Genomic DNA, 21,865 nt, shown 5'->3' with positions numbered 1-21,865 from the left:
CTTCTGTGGTGGAGGTACATTCAGTGTTCTGTTGGACGCTTAGGTGGGTACAAGATGTATGTACATATTACTATAGACTAGCTATGTCAAAATGGATAAAAGTAATGAAAGTGTAAATTTTGTTTATATCAGCCGTTGGTATACATTAAACTGACCATATCAAGAATGACATTTGTTTGAATTATGCCATTAAATTAAATATGAACTTATTTTTAATTTCCTCCTCTGCACGAGTGATATTTTAATCAAAGAAAAATGGTGATTATCGATTTTTGTTTGAGCTAATTTATTATTAAATACTAATAACTTGGGCAACTCGGAAATTGCGTATTAATAGACATTGAATTCATGTATTTTCAGAAAACATTTTTATTATAGTTTTATCAAAGGTCAAAAGGTCGGGGGGGGGGGGGGGGGTAACGTGATCCTCATGCATTGCTGCGACCATGAGCGCCATGCATGCATTGGTCTAAATTACAGCTAGTGACGTCTTCGTAATTGTGAGTGAAAACTTCTTAAAAGAGACGTGAAACAATTAAATAAATCAAACCAATCTTGAACTATTACCTTAATTGAGATTTATTTGTCCTTATATTAACGTACTTTGTTGCTCCTTCTCTTAACTGATTCGATATGCAAGAGCCTGTTTTGCATATGATCATTTTTGTTTAAATCGAGACAGGATACTGACAATTAAGTTGATGTTGCAGGGGGTTTCAACAGTCTCGTTTAAACCTGTCAGCATTTCTCAAATTCTATGGTCAATAAAACGATCTCATTTATCAATAAAACCTATCATTTGGTCAAATGCTGCTGACTTGTTTCATACAAATTTTTGACCACAGATTACACCGTTTACCTGGTTGAGACATAGGGTTCACGGAGTGCGTGGACCGGTTAACAGGGGATTCTTACTCCTCCTAGGCACCTGATCCTAATTATATATCCAGGGGTCCGTGTTTCCTCTACTCCTTATTTTGTATTCTTTATAAGAGTTATAAGATTCGTCACTGCATGTTCCTTTTCACCTTTTCATTAATAATGTGACTTCGATGAAAAGGAGCATGCACCTTTTCATTAATATTGTGACTTCAAACCGCCGCGGTTGCCTAGAGGTTAGAGCGTTCGCCCTGCATGCGGAAGGCCGGGGTTCGAATCCCGGCCGCGACAGACCTAAGTCATTAAAACAGGTAGTGACAGTTCCATCACCAAACGCTCGGCTTCAGGTGTGAATGTCACTGACGGGTCCTCGAAGATGACCTTAAAAACGAATGCACCGTGTGACACGCTAAGAACCCTCACTGCTCAATAGTTGTAATTAGCGCCGAGTAAAGGTCTAAATTTGAAGCTCTTCACCTTCTTCCATATGGGTGAAATATTCTCGAGAGAGACGTTAAAGTAGATACAATCAATCAATCAATCAATCAATTATGACTTCAAAAGATTTTAATACACAGTTGACAGCTAATGATTAACATTTATCTAGTAGCTCTGGTGCTCACTTGAGAACGTTTGGGCCGAGCTGTCAATGGACCGTATTAAAATACGTCTAGGGTGAAAAAATGCCCTAGAGTTGAATATTTTAGGATCAAATTATCCAGGGCCGAATCGTCAATGGGTCGAACTTGACTTGACAATCGCAGGTACCCACAATTTCTAGACCGGAAGTTCGTAAAGGTATTTTCAGCGTAACCATTATGGTTATTGAACTTCCTAATACCATCAGCTGACATTAAGAAGAATCGGGCCCCTAGCAGGTACGAGTTGTAAATTAATGTTTTATGAAGAATCAGCCGTTTGTCACTATGATTCCATGGACAGGCTTGTTTGAAGATGATTTTTAAAACAAAATTGTACGCAACTTCGAAGTGGCCATTGTTCATTGACAGGTTGGGAACACTTCCCCTATAGCGAGATATTTTCGCTAAAACGCGATTATCCCTCTCTAGCGAGAATAAATATATCGCGTACAACAGAGAAAAACACCCTCGGAGTACATCTTTTCGTGATTCACGTGAAAAGAAGAAAAAGTGCTAAAATGTCTGATACTTCTGCAAATATATGAATCAAAACAAAAACACTCACGATGTGTATTGGATTTCAGACTGCTTCCCTCTTACGCAGCAACTTTGGTATGCAATTTCATTACTATGTTGTCAATTTCATAGAAACAATTCGCATCATATTGAGTGCGTGTCGCACTTATTCAGCGTTTCACGGGATTTGCCATTATTTTCAATAAAGACGCCAAAACACCTGTTTATGGTAATGTCTATTTCTCGTTAAAGAGGAATAATCGCGTTTTAGCGAGAATATCTCGCTAAAGGGGAAGTGTTCCCAACCTGATTGATAGATAACTTGTAGACAGCCAAGAGTTTGTATAAGTATGTAAGAGTTAATTGTCTGAAGATGTCATAAACTGTCACTAATTCGAAATTATACTTCTGATTCTTTAATTACAGTACATGATAGACCTGTAAAGATGCCCTCCATATTTCTCCCAGTCGTCTTCTTGTTAGCAGCATGGAACAAACACCTTACCCAGTCTGTGTACATTCACGAAGTTATTACACACCCTCCAAAGGAAAACACGACTTTTTCTGCATGCCCTCAATTCTGTGTATGTGACTTTTCTAGACATGAAGCCTCGTGCTCCTCGTATTATAAGGGATTTTCTCTCCGTTCCATTCCAAGAACTTTCACTGTCAGACGTCTTAACTTATTTGGAGGTCTTTCATCTGTCCCCCTTGAAATCCAGTTGATGAATGGACTGGAAGAACTTGATCTCAGTAGAAATGCTTTGACTGTGATTGCCGCCCTACCTGTTGGTAACCCTATGTTGCTGCAAGCTTTAGATCTTAGTTCAAATGATATTGTGAACATTTCTCCAGGTGCTTTCAGCAAATTTGTGAATCTAAAAATGTTATACCTAAGTGAAAACAACTTGCAAGTCTTCCCAAAAGATGTTTTTCAAGGATTGATTAATTTGAAAACGCTTCATTTAAGTTTCAACAATATCCATTCCATTCCTGTGGGTGTGTTTGGTGAGCTACACTCTCTGAAAGAGTTGGATTTGAGGAGTAATTACATTCACTGGATTGCAGAAGGCACATTCAATAATCTGACTAATTTAAAAACCCTCCAATTAAGTGAGAATAATTTAAGAACCCTGTCAGGAGACATTGTGTTAGATATGACAAGCATAGATGTAGCTTTATATGGAAATCCATGGGATTGCTCGTGTGAATTAGACAGCTTTCTCAAATTCTTGGCCGTCCACAAAGAAAACATTTCCAATGTAGATCAACTGGTTTGCTACTCTCCTTCAAAGTTGATTGGAACAAAACTTGTGAATCTGTTTCAAAGTGATCTGAAATGTGAAGTCCCTATTATTACGGAAATTTCGAGTTCCCTGGAAGTGGCTGTAGGTTCTGCTGTGACTATTCACTGCAAAGGCTCCTTGGAAACCTATGCCATAGGATACTGGGTGACACCTGAGGGAGTAAAAATCAGCCACAAGTACTACAAAGAAATTCTGGATCAGATGAACGTAACGACTCATTCACATCTGAAGTATAAACACAACAGAGACGACTTCTCTGAAGTGACCATATCAGAGAACAATTCTTTGAAATTGACCAATTTTAGGGGTGTTTTCAATGGAACTTATGCCTGTGTGATGATCAACAGTCATGGAAATGATACGGCAAGTTTAACATTGACATCCATCACCAAATTATTTGATACCAAGTGGGTGGGAATGATCATTGGGGGGCTGAGTGCTCTGTCGGCTTTGGTACTAGGTCTGCTTGTGGGAACCATCAAACTCTGTGCCATACATGTGTGTAAATGCTCTTGCATTCTCGTTGAACGTTATGATAAACCCAAAATGGAAACAAAATACACTTTTGAAGAATATACGGACGATCAGAACTCAGTGAGCAGGAGTTTGGATTACCAAGATTCATATACTGACTCTTTCCAAAATGAAGAATCGCTTCTGAAAGTCCCCTTGAATTCACCAATTGCTAGGACGCCAAGATCATCTCCAAGGAAATGTGCCACGCCCACTCCAGAGGACGATCTGGAGAAAGGGCGAGGAAACACCAACAATACTTTAAATGAAGTGAAAGTGAGACTAGAAAAGAAAATGGAGAAAGTACGTAGTCGAGTGCATTCCATCCGAGAGTCTGGCTCGCAGTACTTGATAACCATTAAAGATACGGGAAGCATTGCGGCTAACCGTGTAAAGGCTGGTGTTGTAATGGGAGTGGAGCAGGTGAAGTCTGGTGTGATGTCCATGAAAGAGTTCTGTGGAACAGGAGAAATGGCCCAGACTGTATCTGTCATGTCCGTCAACACAGATGTAGACAGCGAAGAGAAATCCATGATAATCACCAAGATGACAACACTTTAAGGTGCTTGTAAAGTTGTATATAATATGTACATAGTTGTTTCAATTTCTTTTGAAATTGTGACTTTGTTTTTCTGATATGACCAAAAAATTATAGATTTATTTTTACAGCTTTAACATATTTGATCAGTTGATGTTGTATAATGTTGTATGTTCGCCATTGCTATGTACGCAATAGTTTAGCTTAGTGTATAAAATCTATCAAAAGAAACTTGTGTGGGATAATTGGTATTGCAAAATTACTGCTCAAGATTATATGAGTTGAAATATTGTCATGTGTATTTGGATGAATAGTAGAAACAAAGGCTTCAGCAGAAAGATCGGGCACACATTGCCTACTTAGTTACTACTAATGTAACAGCCATATAATTGAAGGTGCACCAAGAGATGATATACATTTGGCTTTTCCTATTGTCAGGTTCTGAATACAGAGGTGCTAAAATTTGTTTTAAATTTCAAAGTCTGCACTTGTTTTGCTTCATTTTTGTTACTTTACATGTACAAGTATCCATTTATTTCCTGGATTTAACAAGAGCATGTTCTATTTTTGAAGCACGTGTACAGGACTCGAAATTAACATATGTCCGTCAGTCTGTGACTGGCTAAAAGTCTGGCGGACTGACTGGCATTTGTTTTAGTCAGTCTGATGGGACTGGTTAATTTTCTAAAGCATCATTTTGGAAAATATATATTTAATATGAAATTTCATACACATTTGGCATGCTTCGATCTGTTTAATCAACCGGACGAATCTGATTCGTAAATATAAATTCCACATTTAAGTGTTACAATATTGTCTAAGGCATAATGAGTTAAATTTCATTTTAATGATATCAACAAAATATATTTGATTATTTCTGGAAAACTCTGTTGGACTGGTAATTTTTTCTGAGGACTGGTTAAAATTATACCCCATCAGTCCGGCTGGACTGGTGACATAAAAAGTTAGCTTCAAGCCCTGGTGTAGGGAATATGATTCATTGATTTGTTATATATATAATGTGTCAGCATTGTTTGTTTATTGGGTTATTTAGTTTTGGACATATTTTTATCTCGGTCCCAGCAACAATATGCTCTGGTTGTGAAGGTTATGATATTATAATAGATGTATGCTGTATCAGTGCTTGTATATATGCGTGTGTGGTTGGTGGGTGTGTACATTATTGACAAACAAAGTAATGTTTTACATAATTTTATTTCAAAGATATATTGTTTTTAATGAACTTGCAAAATGACATCTACGCCAAAATTTACAATTTTAACAGACAGATTTAGCAATAGCAGATGCAGTTCTGACTGGCAGATCCAGGAATTTCAGAAGGGGGGGGGGGGGCATTAAATAACTGGGGGGCTATCTTGAGGGGGGGGGGGGCATTAAATAGCTGATGGCTATCTTGAAGCCCCCAGTGGGTCCAGGGCATAGCCCTGGTGGGGATCCCAAGAGACATGGAGTTCTGTCAAAGTAAGATACATATATTTTAGTGTCTTTGGACATATTAAAAAATATTAGAAATGGTTTATATTTTTGAGAGGGGGTGGGGGTGTTGGTTACATCCAGTGTGCACTGTGCAGGCGCTGGATCTACCAATGACTGAGTAGCTATTAAAAGCATTGAATATTAGAGTACATGATATATAATTATAGCGGCATATATTAAATTATAATTTGTAAACCACGTATAGTATTGTGCTTTATTGATGTATAATTGTATACATATAAAAGATATAGTGTGATTGTATATTACCTTTATCCAACAAATTGAAATAGGTTATACATTTGTGATGCTTTGTTGAGCAAGCATGGAATCTGTATAAGCAGATATGTATACTATTTTGATATAGTAGATGAAGTAGGTATGAAATCATACATGTACTATTACACAATAACTAAAAGCACATTTATCTCATGAATGTTGGATAAAGCTATAGTTTATTCAGTTGGTGATATACACCACACATGTATAAGATGAATTATTGCACTGCTATACATTCCATAAAAAAAAATCTTTGTACTAATTATGGTGCAGCTGACTAAGTGAATTTGTGTCTAGTGTATCTCTATTGGGTGGGTATTCTATCAACAATAAGGAAGTAGTCCCCAGTTCATGAGTAACACAATATACATTATGAATGCACTTAGATGCAGTTTAAAGTTTTTAAATACACCACTCGTATGTCATCATTGGAGACCCATGCCTGATCTCGTCTTCCACTCGCGATGAGTAGAAGACGTATCCGGCGATACTCTTATCTATGAAAAAATCTCAGTTGACTTATTAAGAAATTAGTGACACTCACACACTATATTGTATATATACTTTGGACATTTGATAAAACATAACAAAAAATGAATGTTTCATTGATAAACATGTATATTGTGGGGGGGGGGGGGGGGGGGGGGGGGGGGCTTAATTTGGTTCTAATAAGTACAAATATACTATTCCTAAAAACACAAATTAAAGAGACTTGTAAATCAAATGTTGAAATATATTACACCTCCCTATATAACTCTATATAAAATTCCCTCACTGTTTTGGACTTCGTTGAGAAGTCATGGAAATAAATTACATACCATATGGTAAATTGTATTCATTTTACTTAGCATGCTAATATCAATTAGAATATAAATTTGATAGTTTTCATTTTCGTCATTTTTTGGAAGAAGCATGTTTGTAGCAAGTGTTGTTAACATGTAAAGAAAAGCTGACTTCAGGACGATATTTATTGTTATATTTATCAGATATATTTACAACTATACATCACTATAAAACCAATCCAAATTTTTGTTGAATTTAGCCCTCCCTCCACCCACACCCCAACCAAATTTTCTCTGCCAAAATGAGTGTTCACCAAATTTATGCCTGGGACTAACTTCTAAGAAAACTTCTAAGAAAAGAAGTAAAATCTTGCTGACATTCAAGGTGAAGGTCACAATTAGCACAGAAACATTTATTTTACATAATGTTTTTTTTTTCTTGACAAATAGTGGATACTGGTATCCTAAACTCACATTTTCCACCACTGCTCTTTAACATTCCATTATATGGATTATAAATCTGGTACATTGTATGTTATTTCATCTGGTCAAACGAAGAGCATTTACAACAAACTTCCTCTTGTTCCTGAGTAGATGAGGTAGATTTCATCAGCCATGGAATTTTAAGGAAATATGAATTTCATATAGGACTCGAACATGCAGATTTTTATTAAAGTTTATGTTTACCTGTTGGAATCAACATTCTTTGATTGTAGATTTTTTTTTCCCTCTCATTTGAGTACACCATTACTGTAAATGATGATTCCACCAGTCATTGATTGATTGTTAATGATCTTGTTAAAAGTTGGTCGACTACGCAGTCATACGCTGACAGCCTAATGTTTGAAATCTTGCGTTTGCTTTTGGTTTTTCTTTGACTTACATTTTGTATATGATTACATATACACATATACAGGTACTTGCCATATTTTGTAGATTTTATATTTTTGTATGAATAAAGTTATTTTATAGACATACATGAATTCTTTTTTTGGAAGGGGGGGGGGGGGGGGACTGTAAATTTTGAGTATAAGTAGATGGAATTTGTTTGGTATTTCTTTGAAACACGTACAGAAACAATCTTGTATAATTGCATTTAAAAAATTATATTGAAGTTGTAAAAATAAAGACAAGCACACATTTATAATGATGGAATAACAGTAAATTCTCAATGATTCTTATCTATTATCGCTTTGAATAGTAAGGTATAATAGAATACTGGGGCTCCCAATCAGGTGACACGTCTTAATGTCTGAACACTGTGAGCATGCACATTAATTCTCGAAGAACTATTCTTGTTCAAGAGGCATGTACAATACGTCAAAATGTGGCATTCTTCTGATGCTGCGTGTAACATTATTTTTCCTGATGACCAGAATTAAGTTTTCGGAGCCCATGCATGACCAGAATTAAGTTTTCGGAGAACGTGCATGACCAGAATTAAGTTTTCAGAGCCCGTGCATGACCAGAATTAAGTTTACGAAGCATGTGCATGACTAGAATTAAGTTTACGGAGCACGTGCTTGACTTGAATTAAGTTTTCGGAGCACGTGTTTGACCAGAATTAAGTTTTCGGAGCCTAGCATGACCAGAATTAAGGTGCATGTATCTTGAACCTTAAAAGGTTTCTACAGGAAGCATATTATTTTAAGCACCAGACACTGTTCACGAATAATTAGCAAGATTGTTTGAAGGTGGTAACTATATAATCATGGTCTTCATTGACCAGTCCTGCAATGCATCTTTTAAAACGGCCATATTTCTACTGCTGCATGTACTCCTTCTCTGGAACGGCTGACCCATGCAGTTTTAACCAATTTATGACTGGGTTGGAATATGTGCAAACGACTTACAGAATGGTGAATGGCGGGCATCCCTGTAATAGGGTACCTACTTTGTGTACTTGACATTCCTCAAACTTTGTACCGTTGTTATGGATACATTGAAGATGTGCATGCGCTTTTTTGAAAGTGATCAGACATTTTTTCGAAAATTTTCATGTAGTTGAACGTAGTCATTTTTTAAAAGCATTTCTTGAATAGACGGTACCTATTTTGTGTAATCAACTCCTCTCACACCTCTAACTTGATGTTCCTCAAACTTTGTGCCGGGCTGCGCTCAAAATCGCACCGTAGCGGCTAGCCTAGCTGCTAGGCTAGATATCTAGGTCTATTGAACGCACTGTATGAATTAACGCTTGTTATCCCTATGTAGGGCTAGCCTAGCACATCGTTCAAGATTGTAGCGCTACCGAGCCCTACGTAGCCGCTCCGATCTTGAACGCAGCCCAGTTGTTATGGATACATTGTAAATGTGCATGTGCCTTTTTGAACATGTAGTTGAACTTAAGTTATTTTTAAGCATGTTTGTAATCAACTCCTCTTACAGCATTTATTTGACATCCTTCAGACCTTGTACAGCTGTTATGGAAGCATTGAAGATGTGCGTGTGTCTATTTGGAAGTAATGGGACATTTGAAAAATTTACATTTACATGGTGTGTCCAGGGGTCCGTGTTTGCCCAACTATCTATTTTGTATTGCTTGTAGGAATTATGAGATTGATCACTGTTCGTTATCTTCACCTTGCATGATGTAGTTGAACTTTAAGCATGGTACCTACTTTGTATAACCAACTCCTCTCGCAGCTTAAAACATTTTTCAGACCTTTTACATTATACACATGTAGATGTTATAAAAATATTGAAAATATACATGTGACATTTTGAAAGTGCTTCTGTGTGTGGGTGGGTGTGTGTGTGTGTGTGGGGGGGGGGGTTAAATTCTATATTTGATATGTTATTTGGCCTCGATGGGATTATATATATGCAATATAATGCAAGTACAAAAAAATTGTCGGAAAAACTGAAAATTCACACTATTTGTCGAAGTCCAAGGACCTTAACTCAGCGAAAAATCACAAAATTTAAACTTGATCTGTAACTTGTTATGGCAAAGCATTGTACCAAATATCAAATGAATATCTGGAGGCACAACACCCCCACCCACCCCACCCCCCACCCCCCCAAAAAAAAACCAATCCGGAATGCGATTTCTAAGTCCAAGGGCAATAACTTAGTGAAAAATCAAAGGACTGAGAGAAAATTTAAGCTTGATCTGTAACTTGTTATGCCATAGCAAAGCAATGTACCGAATATCAAATGTGAATATCTTATGGCAAGACTTTTTAGTAATGCAATGGTGTGTGATCATGTGACCTTGACATGGAAGTTTGATTTACTTTAGATAAAAATCTGACCTATTTAGTATGCCCTGTGGTCTTATCTAGAATAGCAAGATCTTGTTAGTCACATTAATATTGCAGCTATGTGTTACGTGAATTCATTTTCAGTTATGTTGTGATCCTTTAGGGCTATGTAGGGGCCACAATATAAGGTCAAATGTTATCATTTAGATTGATCAAAAAAATATTTTAAAACTCACAACAGGTGACTCAGGTGAGCGATGACCTCTCGTTATAATTCCGATCTGGGCATTCAAAAACTATATGTATAACTGCTGAAGTAAATTCAGCCTATTCAGTACCATACAGTGTACGTGATGACTGTACTGTATAGTTGTTCAATAATCTCCATTCATTCAGAAAACATAATAAACACTACAGATAACTCTCATATGTTTATGTGAAGGCACATTTTTCAAATCCAACGCATGCAACATTATTGGTACAAAAGTTGAGCGCTACATTTCCTATGCGGACAAAAATATTTTCAATATCAATGACTTTTTACCAGAGATGTAAAGCTGTTCATCATCTTTATCGTGTAAATCAGAAACAAGTGTGACTTAAATTCATCACAAAACATTAAACTCTATTCTGTTATAGATATAAACATTGACATTTAAAACCATACTGTATAATTGTTATCTTATATACATGTTTAGCATGCAGTATGGATTGATCTTGCTGACCAATTCATTAACCATCAAGAGATAAAAAATATATATATTAACGATAAAAAAAAAATACTATTCAGGGTCACTTGCTACCAACAAACTTATTTTTAAATGATGAAAACGGATTCTAAATTTTGAATAAATTTCACCACATGGAATTTAATTTTTAACCACGATTGATTAATTACCTCAATGATGTCCGATACAGTGGGAAAACTTTGTACAGACGGACAATATATAACGATGATGGAGCACCATAGAAATATACAAGTTTCTAATAAAACGAGTAATAGTTGTATTAATTACAACCAGAATAAGGCAAAATATATACATATGTATGTAACACCTAAGGCAAATCTGAAAGGTTCGATTTCAAATCACAGAAATCATTCTGAATATGTGCAACTAAGGAGTAAAAACGTGCTTACTTCTTTAGGACACCTTTACAAATTTCGTAACGTAACAAGCACTACGACGTTCACCCGAGTTTCAATCCTGAAAATTGCCGATCTTAGATACGAAGTCCAAGAACAGACAATTTTAAAGATGAAAAACACATCGTCATAATGGCTCACTTTTGTTCGAAGCAGAAAATTTACATAAATACCGGAAGTATCAATCATGATTAATTTATCCTTTTATATTGTTTTACATACATAGCTGGCTAGCTCAGTTGGTGATCAAAAAACTTAAAGAGGTTTTCAGTATTTAAAGATTTTACTATAACTGCAAATATTTTTCGCTCAATAAAGTAGATTAAAGCAGAGACATATATAACAGGTTTCTGATCAAAGTTTTCAATTTTAAAATATTATTGTGAATAAATACCGCATTTCCTCTGATACAATTTTCTTTGGTATGTCGTATCTCCTTAATTCCGAGTGTTTTCTATGTAAATCATTGAGCATCAATGACCGTCATTTTAACTTTGTATGTACATCTGATTAAAAAATTTCCTTTTAGCCCATTGCATCAATAAAAAAAAGAGTTGAAAATTACTCAATTCCAATATTTTGTTTATTTTCCCCATCACATGATGTTCCTCTCTGTAGTTGTTAGAACCGTTGGTTGAATATCCGGTCCATGTCATTCTATGGTCGGAATCATAAGGAGGAATGTTGGCTGGTTGTATATTGTTTATCGTCCCGTTCGAGAATTTGAGACATGACCATTGCCGATGTTCAAAGGGCTGTAAAATTTAGGGCTATGCCCGGTGCTTACGGTCTTTGAGCATGGAGGGGTCTTTATCGCACCTGCTGTGACAGGGGGTCTTGGTTTTTGCAGTCTATAATTCTACACCGGAAATGTAATGTTGATGAAAAGAGGAGGGTATGCACGACAATATATTGATATTGAAAACGTTTAAATCTACTTTATTCAGTCCAAAGATGCAGCTATAGTAGAGGTAATCTGAAAAAATTAAAACCCCTGCTGGATTTGAACATATCAGCATGTTAACCGATTGAGCTACTCATCTAGGCAATGAAATCTAAATGGAATAGGCAAATATTGTTGCTATTTATATTTCCAGTCATGTTTTAAAAGGAAGTCAGCCATTATGATGATGTAGTATACCTCCTTAAAATGTAACTAACAGACAGACAGACAGATATAACAAGCATTGACCGAAAAAGTCATATAAACCACCAGAGTTCATGCACTTTAAATGCTAACAGTGGCTTCTAAATTCAATTTATCATAGTCTAAAAGTACACTCTCCATTCAACTATTCATTTTACAGAAAAATATCCTCCAAGTTCAACAAGTACTTTTTTCGAGCGTACCATTCAATGTATTTTGGAGGTATCCTTTTACAATGACCAAATTAGAGACATAGCGACCCTATTTGTCATTGTCACCAAGCTTATAACTTGATACAACCGTATATCAAAAACGCAAACCCGAACACAACCACATTGAACACAGTCAAAATACCCTCAGTTGTTTAAGGAAACTTGTTGTCTGACTTTGTTACAAACTGTCCACATTTACAAAGGACAGAAAACTTGTCGCTTGTAATTTCGACATTCCTATTGCAGTTAAAGCAGTGATACTTCTTCAACAGCGCCACGTCGTATGCCTCATATCCGTCAGCGTAGGTGAAAGCTAAAACAAATTCAACACGTTCGCCGGCATAACGACTCCCAACAAGCGGCTCTTTTGCTCTCACGGGAATAAAAAATACCCGAACGGGGTACTTATTGTCACCGAGATCCATTTTGATGTAGCCCGTTTGCCTCTGCGTGTGCGGTCTGGTTATGGTCCCCTTGAATACAGCTAAATGGATGTTAGTACAATCTCTGGCATTCACTCGGTCCTCTCCGCTATGGCCGACTTTCCAACTTGGTATGAGACATTTTATGCCATGTCCTTTACCATACCATTCTCTTGGACGTCTTGGTTTAGCTAACGTTCTGCTTCCTTTCCGCAGTTGCTCAAGCAATTCATTTGCCTCCCGAAGCATTTCATCATTGGGTGATGTTTCTTCTGAATACCCAAAGCCAAGTATGCTCAGAAGAATAAACAGGTAAAATTTCGAACTAGGACTTTTCAATATATCATGCCAATGACGAACTCGTCGTAATACATCTGCGGTGCAATATGTTTCCGTAAATTTGTTATGCCGGATTGCATTGAGCCAATCTTTGTATTCAAGGTCAATGGCACTTCTTATCGGAGTGATCCCACCCTGATCTGCTTCTTTAAAGTTCTTTTCACAGATACGCACGATATCTTCAATGTCGGATTTTGAAGATATTGTTTCTAGGGTCCCAAGCGATTCATCTTTGCCGTATTTAAGCTTGATGACAGCAACATGGAGGCGTCGGGAATATATGTCTTCTGTTATGTCCAACTTCTCAAGTTCTTTAGCCTGTGATTTGAAAAGTGCGTTATACCAAAATATGTATCTAAAAAATCCAGGTGGTAAATCTGATGAATCGACACACCCGTAGCATTGCAAAAACAGTTCAAGGATTTTAGTGATGCTATCTGTCACAAAGTTAACGATTTCTGACTCTGGTGACACTTCTAAAAACTCTTCAAATTCTTTGAAAGACATATGTCTGTAAATAAATTCACAGATTTTCAATCTTGTTGCAATTTCTCCAACGTACCCATATGCCTCTTCATATCCAATTAAAATTGTCAATTCTCTTGTCTCAGAAAAGTAGAAACAAGCATCTTTTGCATCTTGAAGCAATTCCTTAATTTTTCTTTCGAAGTTGTCTGGTGGTGTAACAATTTCTGGTCTATCCCCATGAGATTTCCCTGTATATTTAGTAATTCTCTGCAGGTAAAACATACCAAACATGTGATAAACATGTTTGAGTGTATGTTTTGTACTATCATCCAAGTTTTCGTAAGGCGTTCCTGCCTTTTTCTTCCTACACAAATCGACTGCGTGATTAAAGCAATATTCAGCTTTCTTTTCATCCTCTGGACTGCAAATGGAATACATTCTACCCAGGTGAGCGTGAAAATTAGCATCCTCTGGAAAGATGTCAGTTAAACGTTTTAAGATGTCAATCCTTTCCATGTATGGTGCTTTGCATTCGATATCCGCCATAAGGCGAGAAAGTTTCCTCCTGCCAGGCACTTCATTATCTCCAACGTCTTGGTTATCTCTGAAAATGAGTGTTCGTCGTAAGATATCTGCAATGATCCCTGATTTCACTATGCTTTTAATTTTCTTTGCCTTGATGTCTTCTAAGAACATAGTCAGGAATTCATAGAGCTCGTATCGAGCAGTAATACTTAACCCTGAACTGCCACATTGCCTACCTTTTTTCTTGTTCCATGTAAGCAAGTGCTCTAATATTTCCTTCGCAACAATATAATGACAAATGCGTATTGTATTTCGTCTGTTTTCGTTTGAGCATGAAACAATGAACAACTGAACTGGATATGGGAAATCTTCCATGGTAACATTGTAATTTGGTGGGAGCTGCAACAGCGTTGAAAAAAACTGGCAAGGTATTGATGTTTGACCATAGTAGTAAACCAAAGACAAGTATCCAAGTATTTTCTGCCAGGAGAGAAGTGTTGCAGTTGGATTTTGGTCGAGCTGAAGGTAGCCGTGAACAAAAGACCTGACGCCTTTAAATTCTGACAGGAAGGCTTCCATCCCGAATTCATACATAAGGTGCTCTTTGCCGGCTAAAACATCCTTTACTAGGATATCTATGTGATCTTTCTTTATCGGTGTATCACACTGTTTTGAAAATTTTATTCCCAGTTTGTTTGCTTCATTTGATGATACAGTACCAGGTAGCCAAAACTCTGTGTCTTTTAAACTGTTAGCTTTTTTTGGCTGTGTACAACGCTTTATATGTAGTAAAATAACAATCAAATGAGCCCTTTCCAGGAGCTTGTGCAAATATGTTAGCTTTTGCTGGTCTTCGCCGTCAATTAGCAAGACGACTGGTAAATTTGTCTTCTCAAAAAGTGTTTCTATTCTATCGACTAAATCTTGAACTGATGACTGGGAACTCATTCGAACCTGTCCACATGGAGTTATGGTTCTTAATTCCCACAACACTCTCTGGCCCAAGGTGGACCCTCCTGCACCAGGAGCATGATAAATTGTGATTTTGCCAGATTTAAAGGGTTCTAAGTATAGTCGTTTAATCCTCCCTACAATATTTAATGTTAGATCCCGTTCTGCGTCAAAATGTCCAGCCCCTGCAAGATAAAGAGCGACCCAATGAAGATTTCCTCCTCGATAGAAATGTTTTTCTTCTTCATGTAATTCTTCCATTGTCATCTCATTTTCCTGAGTTTTGCGATAAGGATTGTCCATGTAGAGAATTTCGAAATCTTCTCTGAAAATGGCAGCCATTGATTCATCAATGTTTGGAACATCTGTCTTATCGAACGTAGGCAGCTTGTAATCTACATTTTGAATTGAATATTTTTCACCTAGCAGATCGGATATCCCTTGAAGTATTTCTTCAAAATCTTTAACAAGTGTAAGCCTAGGTTTGAGAAGTCCAAGAAGTGTTTTGCTCTCTGTCGATATTTCGCTTCCATTGTTACAGATAACAATGTTTGGGTTTTCAATAAGCTCCGCTATTTTTGAAAGCGCTTTGAACATGTACTGACATGTATCAAAATCACTGGGCCAGAAAACTATGAACGTTAATGTACAGTAATTATCAGATATATTTGCTAATTCTACAACCTGCTTTTCATAGTTCTCTCTGATCAGAAACATCCATTTCATATCATTGTCAGGTGTTCGACTGTCTGTCTCTTGGACTGAACCTCGAAGCATGCACCACTGCGTCCCATGGTGTGAAAGGTGAGGACGATCCTTCCACGTACAAACATATATCGATCGCCTCTGTTTTATGCTGTCCTCGATTCTCGATAGCAACCCATCAACTCGACTATTTTTATCAAAATCAAAGACGCTTAGCCAAGGAACGAGCGCCAAAGCTTCTATACTTTCGGACATATCCTGTATTAAAGTACTAGTAAATAGCACAAAATGCCCTGCTTTAAAGTTATTCAGATAAGCAAATAATTCTTTCATATCAGAGGTTACCCCTCCATTTGGAATTGAGCACATTGGTAACTCTGTTTTCCTCGGTATTTGTTTAAGTTCAGGAGACAACGATGCAGAATGTTTTTTCCAACTTTTCCCAATTCGGTTTGTGTTCAATGTTACGCTTGCATAGGATTTCTGAAATGTTGGTTTTTCTGATACTCTTCTGCTGTGAGGCAAGGGTGGAAATGGATCGTTCTCGTCTACATGCTTTGATTTCTTTTTATCATACATTTTGTGTTTCACACATTTCCATCCATCATCTGTTGATTCTTCAACTTCTGGTTTAGGATCTAGAAAATGCCCAGATCCAACCGAACTTTGTCGTGAAACATCTCTAGCACAATGTTCGGAATGAGATGCGATACTTAATCTGTCAAAGTCATAGCAATCATGCCAATTATCATCTCCTGGAATGAATGTAATGATATATCCAGACCTCTTTTCTTTCGTGCACTTAAACTTCAGTGGATACTTTTGCAGAAAAGATTTCAACCTAACTCCCGATACCTGACGAAATGTCTTTTTGTCATTTTTAAATGTCCCAAATAACTTGGTGAAAACAGTCTCTAGCTTTTGTAAATTCATTGCCTTTGGTTCTTCAGATTCATCCGGATACAAAATACTTTGCAGCATACCAAGAAGAATGGCATCTTTCTTTTTCTGCTTACCTGAATACAATTATAAATCTTTTTATATTTCATGAGGGTATTGGATTAAAGAATAAATAAAATAGTTCAGTATATCTCTAATGTTACCTCTCGGGTTCTCAAGCTCTGTGTACGCCTGATTCACGGTAAGCTTTGATCCCTGCCCAATAACAATATTACTACAGTCTTTGAAGACATATGTATCCCCATCCTTGGCCTTTGTTTCTAAAAATAAACTTTGGCAATTTAACTGAAACCAATATGAGAAATAGTGAAGATCAGCCGATTTCTTGCAAGCATGAGCTAATGAAAGGTAATCTTCACAAATAAACTCACATTGCAGCCAGTCTCACTAACCTTTATCTTCCTGTTCTGGTTCCATAGTAAAGGAAATCTTTTTCAAATCCATGAGAAGGTCATTCCAGATACTCTCATGCTTAGATTCTGGTTTATCTACAAGTAGCAATGGTTTGGTGATTTGGATTCTCTCTCTCTCTCTCTCTCTCTCTCTCTCTCTCTCTCTCTCTCAGATGATTTAAGCACCTAGGTGAAAGGTTCATATAATATTGTGTATTTACCAGATTTTGCTGCTTTAAGAAGATCGTCTGCTAAATCTGTAAGATTGACTTCCGTCAGACCAAAATACAACAGAGGAACACATTTTAATGTGTGTTTCACTACCACGGTGTTCCATTTCTGAAGCATGCACTTAGCACATTTCTTTGGATTCTGTGGATACAAGCCATGTAGCTGGACCAAAGTACTGTGTTCAAACCCAATGTTAGTACCGAAAGAAAACCACTGTCTATCTAGGCGAAAACATAATTCGTCTTCAAATGAGATTGGGTAATCTGAAACTGAATACAGAAAATCAAATAGTTAATTATCTTTTTACGGTATATTAAATTCAAAATTGAAATTGGTTCATATACATGTATGTTTTTCTTACCAGACGTTCTTTTTCCCTGTTTCTTTTTCTTTAGACTTTTGGCCATTTCGCGCCATCAGTAGAGTCTTTTAGGTTTATGTCTTGGTTGTGAGAGGTGAAGATGGTTTTTTGAATTATTGGATTTCTGCAGAATGTTGCGCATGGATGAATAAATGTATTGTTATACAACCAATACACGTATCGACACTTCGCATCAGTTACGTCCGTTGTCTGCCATTTTGCGGTTAAAAACGGTATTTAGAATTTTCTGATCTGTAGCTTTGACATTTATTTTTCCATTACTTGCAGTCAATTACAATAATGTCCCAGGGTGGTGTTGTGTACTACTTGAACTCAATTGACACCTGTGAGCTAGATTATTCTATATCATCATATTTATTTTTGTTGTGTACTATTTGCACTTAATTGACACCTGTGACCTAGATTGTTACAGAGCTCATGTTTACTACTTTTAGTAGAAATGTGGCGTAATGTCTTTCAATATTGTACTAGAAAATTCATTCCTATTATAAATACAATGGGGCAACTCTGATTAAAAAAGCTCTGGTTCGACACTTTCAATATATTTGGATTTTTATTATACTGGGAACTAGGTTTTGGGATTACTATTTTTGTGTGTGTAAATTCTGTTCAGATTTATTGTTCAACTACCGTAAGTTAGTAGTTGCTATTATAACAAATTTGTGTTTCAATCATTAATTGGAAATAAATATCATTATTGTTTTACTGCCTTTGTTAGTAAATTCTGTTGAGCCTGTATATAAATCAAGGGTAATGGACACGATTTGAGCTGAAAATTTTATTTTTTCATTTTCAATGTTTAGAATATGGGTTAGGGTTTAAATAGTTTCAAGTGTATGGCACATCTCATTTTGGTTTAAACATGCTTTTTTTCTATTAAGCAATTTATATGTAAACAAAAACATGGCACTAGCCTTGTTTACTTTACAAAGAATTGTGAGTGCCGTATCTCACTTGACTTGTAACTCAACAACTGCTATTCAAATTTTGGTTGACCTTTAGAAATGCTTTGTAAACAGTAAAATTGGAAAATAAAATTTGAAAATGTTCAGCTCAAATCGTTTTCATGTCCCTTTAATGGGTTGACTCACTGTTATGGGTCATAATTAGCCTTGATTTATATACTGTACCCATGCCCATTTAACTTGTATGAAAACTTAATAATTAGTAGTAACCTCTTAACTTTGGTAGGGTTTGAATTTTTATCGATTGACCTTTGCCTGGTCCCGCAAAGGAACGTAACTCGCGGCGAAGAGTTGATATGTGTATATACTACACACGTGTATTATTACAGTGTATATCAAATTCTAGCTGCAATAATGTAGCCCTCTCCGATTTTGTTTTTTTAGGGGGGGGGGGGGTACAACTCCTTAGGATGTCCGTAATGGTGCAAATGCGAATTATCACTCCCGCAACATTTTCCATCAGTCTAAACATTTGCTGACTTTCTTTATGTAAATAAAATGATATTCTATGTTTCTTAGTCAATATATAAATTTACAACCTGCAACTTACGATTTCTACCGTTTTCAACAATTTTGAGATATATTCCAATTTCTCGAATCATATTTGTGCGCCATATTTGATGTACTGAATTGTCAAGTTATTTGCATAAGCCATATAAGGTAGTGTTTACATCAATGGACAATTACGGAGGAGAAAGCTATTTCGTCGGTATTAAAAAAGTTTAAATTCAATATCAAGTTAAAAAAACGAACAGCGGGATTAAAATTAAACCATATGAGATTGTAACTACATTTTCGCGCAGATTGTCAATGTTTAGGTTTTTCAGTAGTTCAGAGATCTCGCGATAACAAGCATGGCGGAGCAGACGAAGAATTTTGCATGCTGTGCAAGATGTTTAATGAAAAACACCTTTATTAGACATGCCCAAGCACAAAGTTGGTACTCCTTTTGGTGTAAACAACATTTGGAACTAACACACAGAGCTTATCATATCGGTTATTCATAAAATTATTTACACCATTACGGAGATGCTATGGAATTGTAGCCCTATCCCAAAAACGTCAGAATGAAAAAAACCCGGATAGGGCAACATTATTGAAGCTCATTAAATTCTTATAATGTACAATGAATTTAGAAACACTTTATATGCAGATGAATTTAAGGTTGCTAATCTCGATAATGTTAATCTAAACACACGACCTTTTCTAAACAGTTCACGATGTTTACAGGTTAATTTACAATCGTTACAATACTCACAATGCATTTGTAATCCAACAAAATGGTTGACTAAAATTGGGGAAATCCATTCTATAGATAATCAATGTGCTTTTTAGTTTGATCATTAAGTATATCATTTATATATTCACGTTGTAGAGAACACACACACCTGTGTGTATTCCTTTAATATATGTTTGATGCATATTACCTATAAACAATTTGAAAACATTGCATTAAAACATTTCCTTACTTTCACTTCAAGTTTCGTTTTCTATTCAAGGTAAATAAAGCAAAACTAAAGACAAAGCGAGATAACTATGAAAATTACATGATATTATGAACATTGTTTGAAAAAAGTTCTATTTTCAATTTCATTCTATTAAAATTATTATGTAATATTAAATATCACATTTTTTTGCGCGAGCGACAAAAAGACAAAACAAAACGATCCCATTGTTTGACCTTAAAGATTTTTTAATGGTGCTTGTACTCGCTGAAAACTCATCCACACCGACCAGGCTGTTATACAGTGAGACTTCCACAAGCTGTATAGTGAGACTCCCCACGGAAGACTGGGTATATATATATATATATATATATATATATATATATATATATATATATATATATATATATAAGAGATTTATAGTTTTTATACAAGAAGAGAAATATGATACGTTCGTGCGTTCAAGCCCCGCTCGTGTCAACCCAAGTCGTAAACATAGATCATAGCGATTGCTCTTTCGTAAAACAAGTGAGAATCACGGGTCTTTTGGATATAACCCCAATAACCGAGGTACTTCTCCTATAGCTGTTCACGTCTCAATATACATAATTTGTACATTCTTGACGAGATATTAAAAAGAACCCACCCACCTATGTATCACTCTTCCTCGTGCGTGTTGTGTTAATTCCGCAGACCTTCTTAGGAGTAATATTTATCGTTCTCCCAAATGTTTGAATTACAGACTTTTCAAAGTTTCCCTGATATATTCGAGAATTATCTCACTATCCTGCCTCGAAAATATGCACTAATTTTATGTAAATTTAGATGTAATAATTTTGAACTACCTATTGTGTATGATTGATATGGCATGAGAGCGCGAAGGCGCGTTGCTTGTTGGTGGAAGAGCGCGAAGGCGCGTTGCTTGTTGGTGGAAGAGCGCGAAGGCGTGTTGCTTATTGGCGTGACGGCGTGTTGCGACTAACGCGCAGTCACGCTTTTGCAAATGGCCCTATCCGGACACCATACCTTCTGGCTACTTTGAGTGGTATATATACTCTGACTTTAGCTTGTCTATTAATTGTCTCAATCTACAATAAAAGCGTTACACACATTGAGAAGGCTATAAAATTTCTCAACAAGTAAGTGAATCGTGCATGAATTAAGAAACTTTAATGAAATGGATCGAGAAAATCGTAATTTGTTTCCTATGAAGAAAGTTGCAGAAGAAATAATTCTTTACTTACATTTGTAAAGTAATTGTATCAAATCAGAGTATCATGTGGCCTTTCATATCAAAATTTGTAATTTTTTTCATCCCTTGATTTGTATACAACTTTCAATTTGCTATTAATTATTTTCTCTCCAGTTTTACACCATTACTTAATTACTGTTACTTCTTTAAGTAATATTCACTACAATGTG

At 36.2% G+C, this 21,865-nt stretch overlaps 2 protein-coding genes across 5 annotated transcripts; one reads left to right on the top strand and one right to left on the bottom strand.

Moving 5' to 3' along the window:
* Window positions 1–1,640: 1,640 nt before the first annotated feature.
* On the top strand, window positions 1,641–7,924 carry LOC125655391 (leucine-rich repeat and fibronectin type-III domain-containing protein 2-like). Of its 2 annotated transcripts, none has more exons than XM_048885660.2 (2): window positions 1,641–1,757; window positions 2,463–7,924. In XM_048885660.2, the coding sequence occupies exon 2, from the start codon at window positions 2,483–2,485 to the stop codon at window positions 4,415–4,417; it is 1,935 nt and encodes a 644-aa protein (XP_048741617.2). In that variant the 5' UTR covers window positions 1,641–1,757; window positions 2,463–2,482; the 3' UTR covers window positions 4,418–7,924. The 2 variants fall into 2 exon arrangements, with proteins under 2 accessions (XP_048741617.2, XP_056001070.1); XM_056145095.1 differs by having other exon boundaries at window positions 1,664–1,889; window positions 2,354–7,924.
* A 2,649-nt stretch (window positions 7,925–10,573) lies between these two features.
* LOC125655155 (uncharacterized) lies at window positions 10,574–20,514 on the bottom strand. 3 transcript variants are annotated; one of them, XM_048885325.2, is made up of 6 exons: window positions 20,257–20,514; window positions 18,013–18,136; window positions 17,642–17,920; window positions 17,421–17,516; window positions 17,172–17,288; window positions 10,574–17,084 (listed from the first exon to the last, which is right to left on the bottom strand). In XM_048885325.2, the coding sequence occupies exons 2-6, from the start codon at window positions 18,056–18,058 to the stop codon at window positions 12,811–12,813; spliced, it is 4,812 nt and encodes a 1,603-aa protein (XP_048741282.2). In that variant the 5' UTR covers window positions 18,059–18,136; window positions 20,257–20,514; the 3' UTR covers window positions 10,574–12,810. The 3 variants fall into 3 exon arrangements, with proteins under 3 accessions (XP_048741282.2, XP_048741283.2, XP_056001068.1); XM_048885326.2 differs by having other exon boundaries at window positions 20,468–20,492; XM_056145093.1 differs by lacking the exon at window positions 20,257–20,514 and having other exon boundaries at window positions 18,013–18,443.
* Between the last annotated feature and the right edge of the window lie 1,351 nt (window positions 20,515–21,865).

This window comes from Ostrea edulis, chromosome 7 (assembly GCF_947568905.1).
Source record: "Ostrea edulis chromosome 7, xbOstEdul1.1, whole genome shotgun sequence".
Taxonomy (NCBI): Eukaryota; Metazoa; Mollusca; class Bivalvia; order Ostreida; family Ostreidae; genus Ostrea; species Ostrea edulis.
Note: the sequence above shows the minus strand (reverse complement) of the source record. Positions and strands in the feature narration are given on the sequence as shown.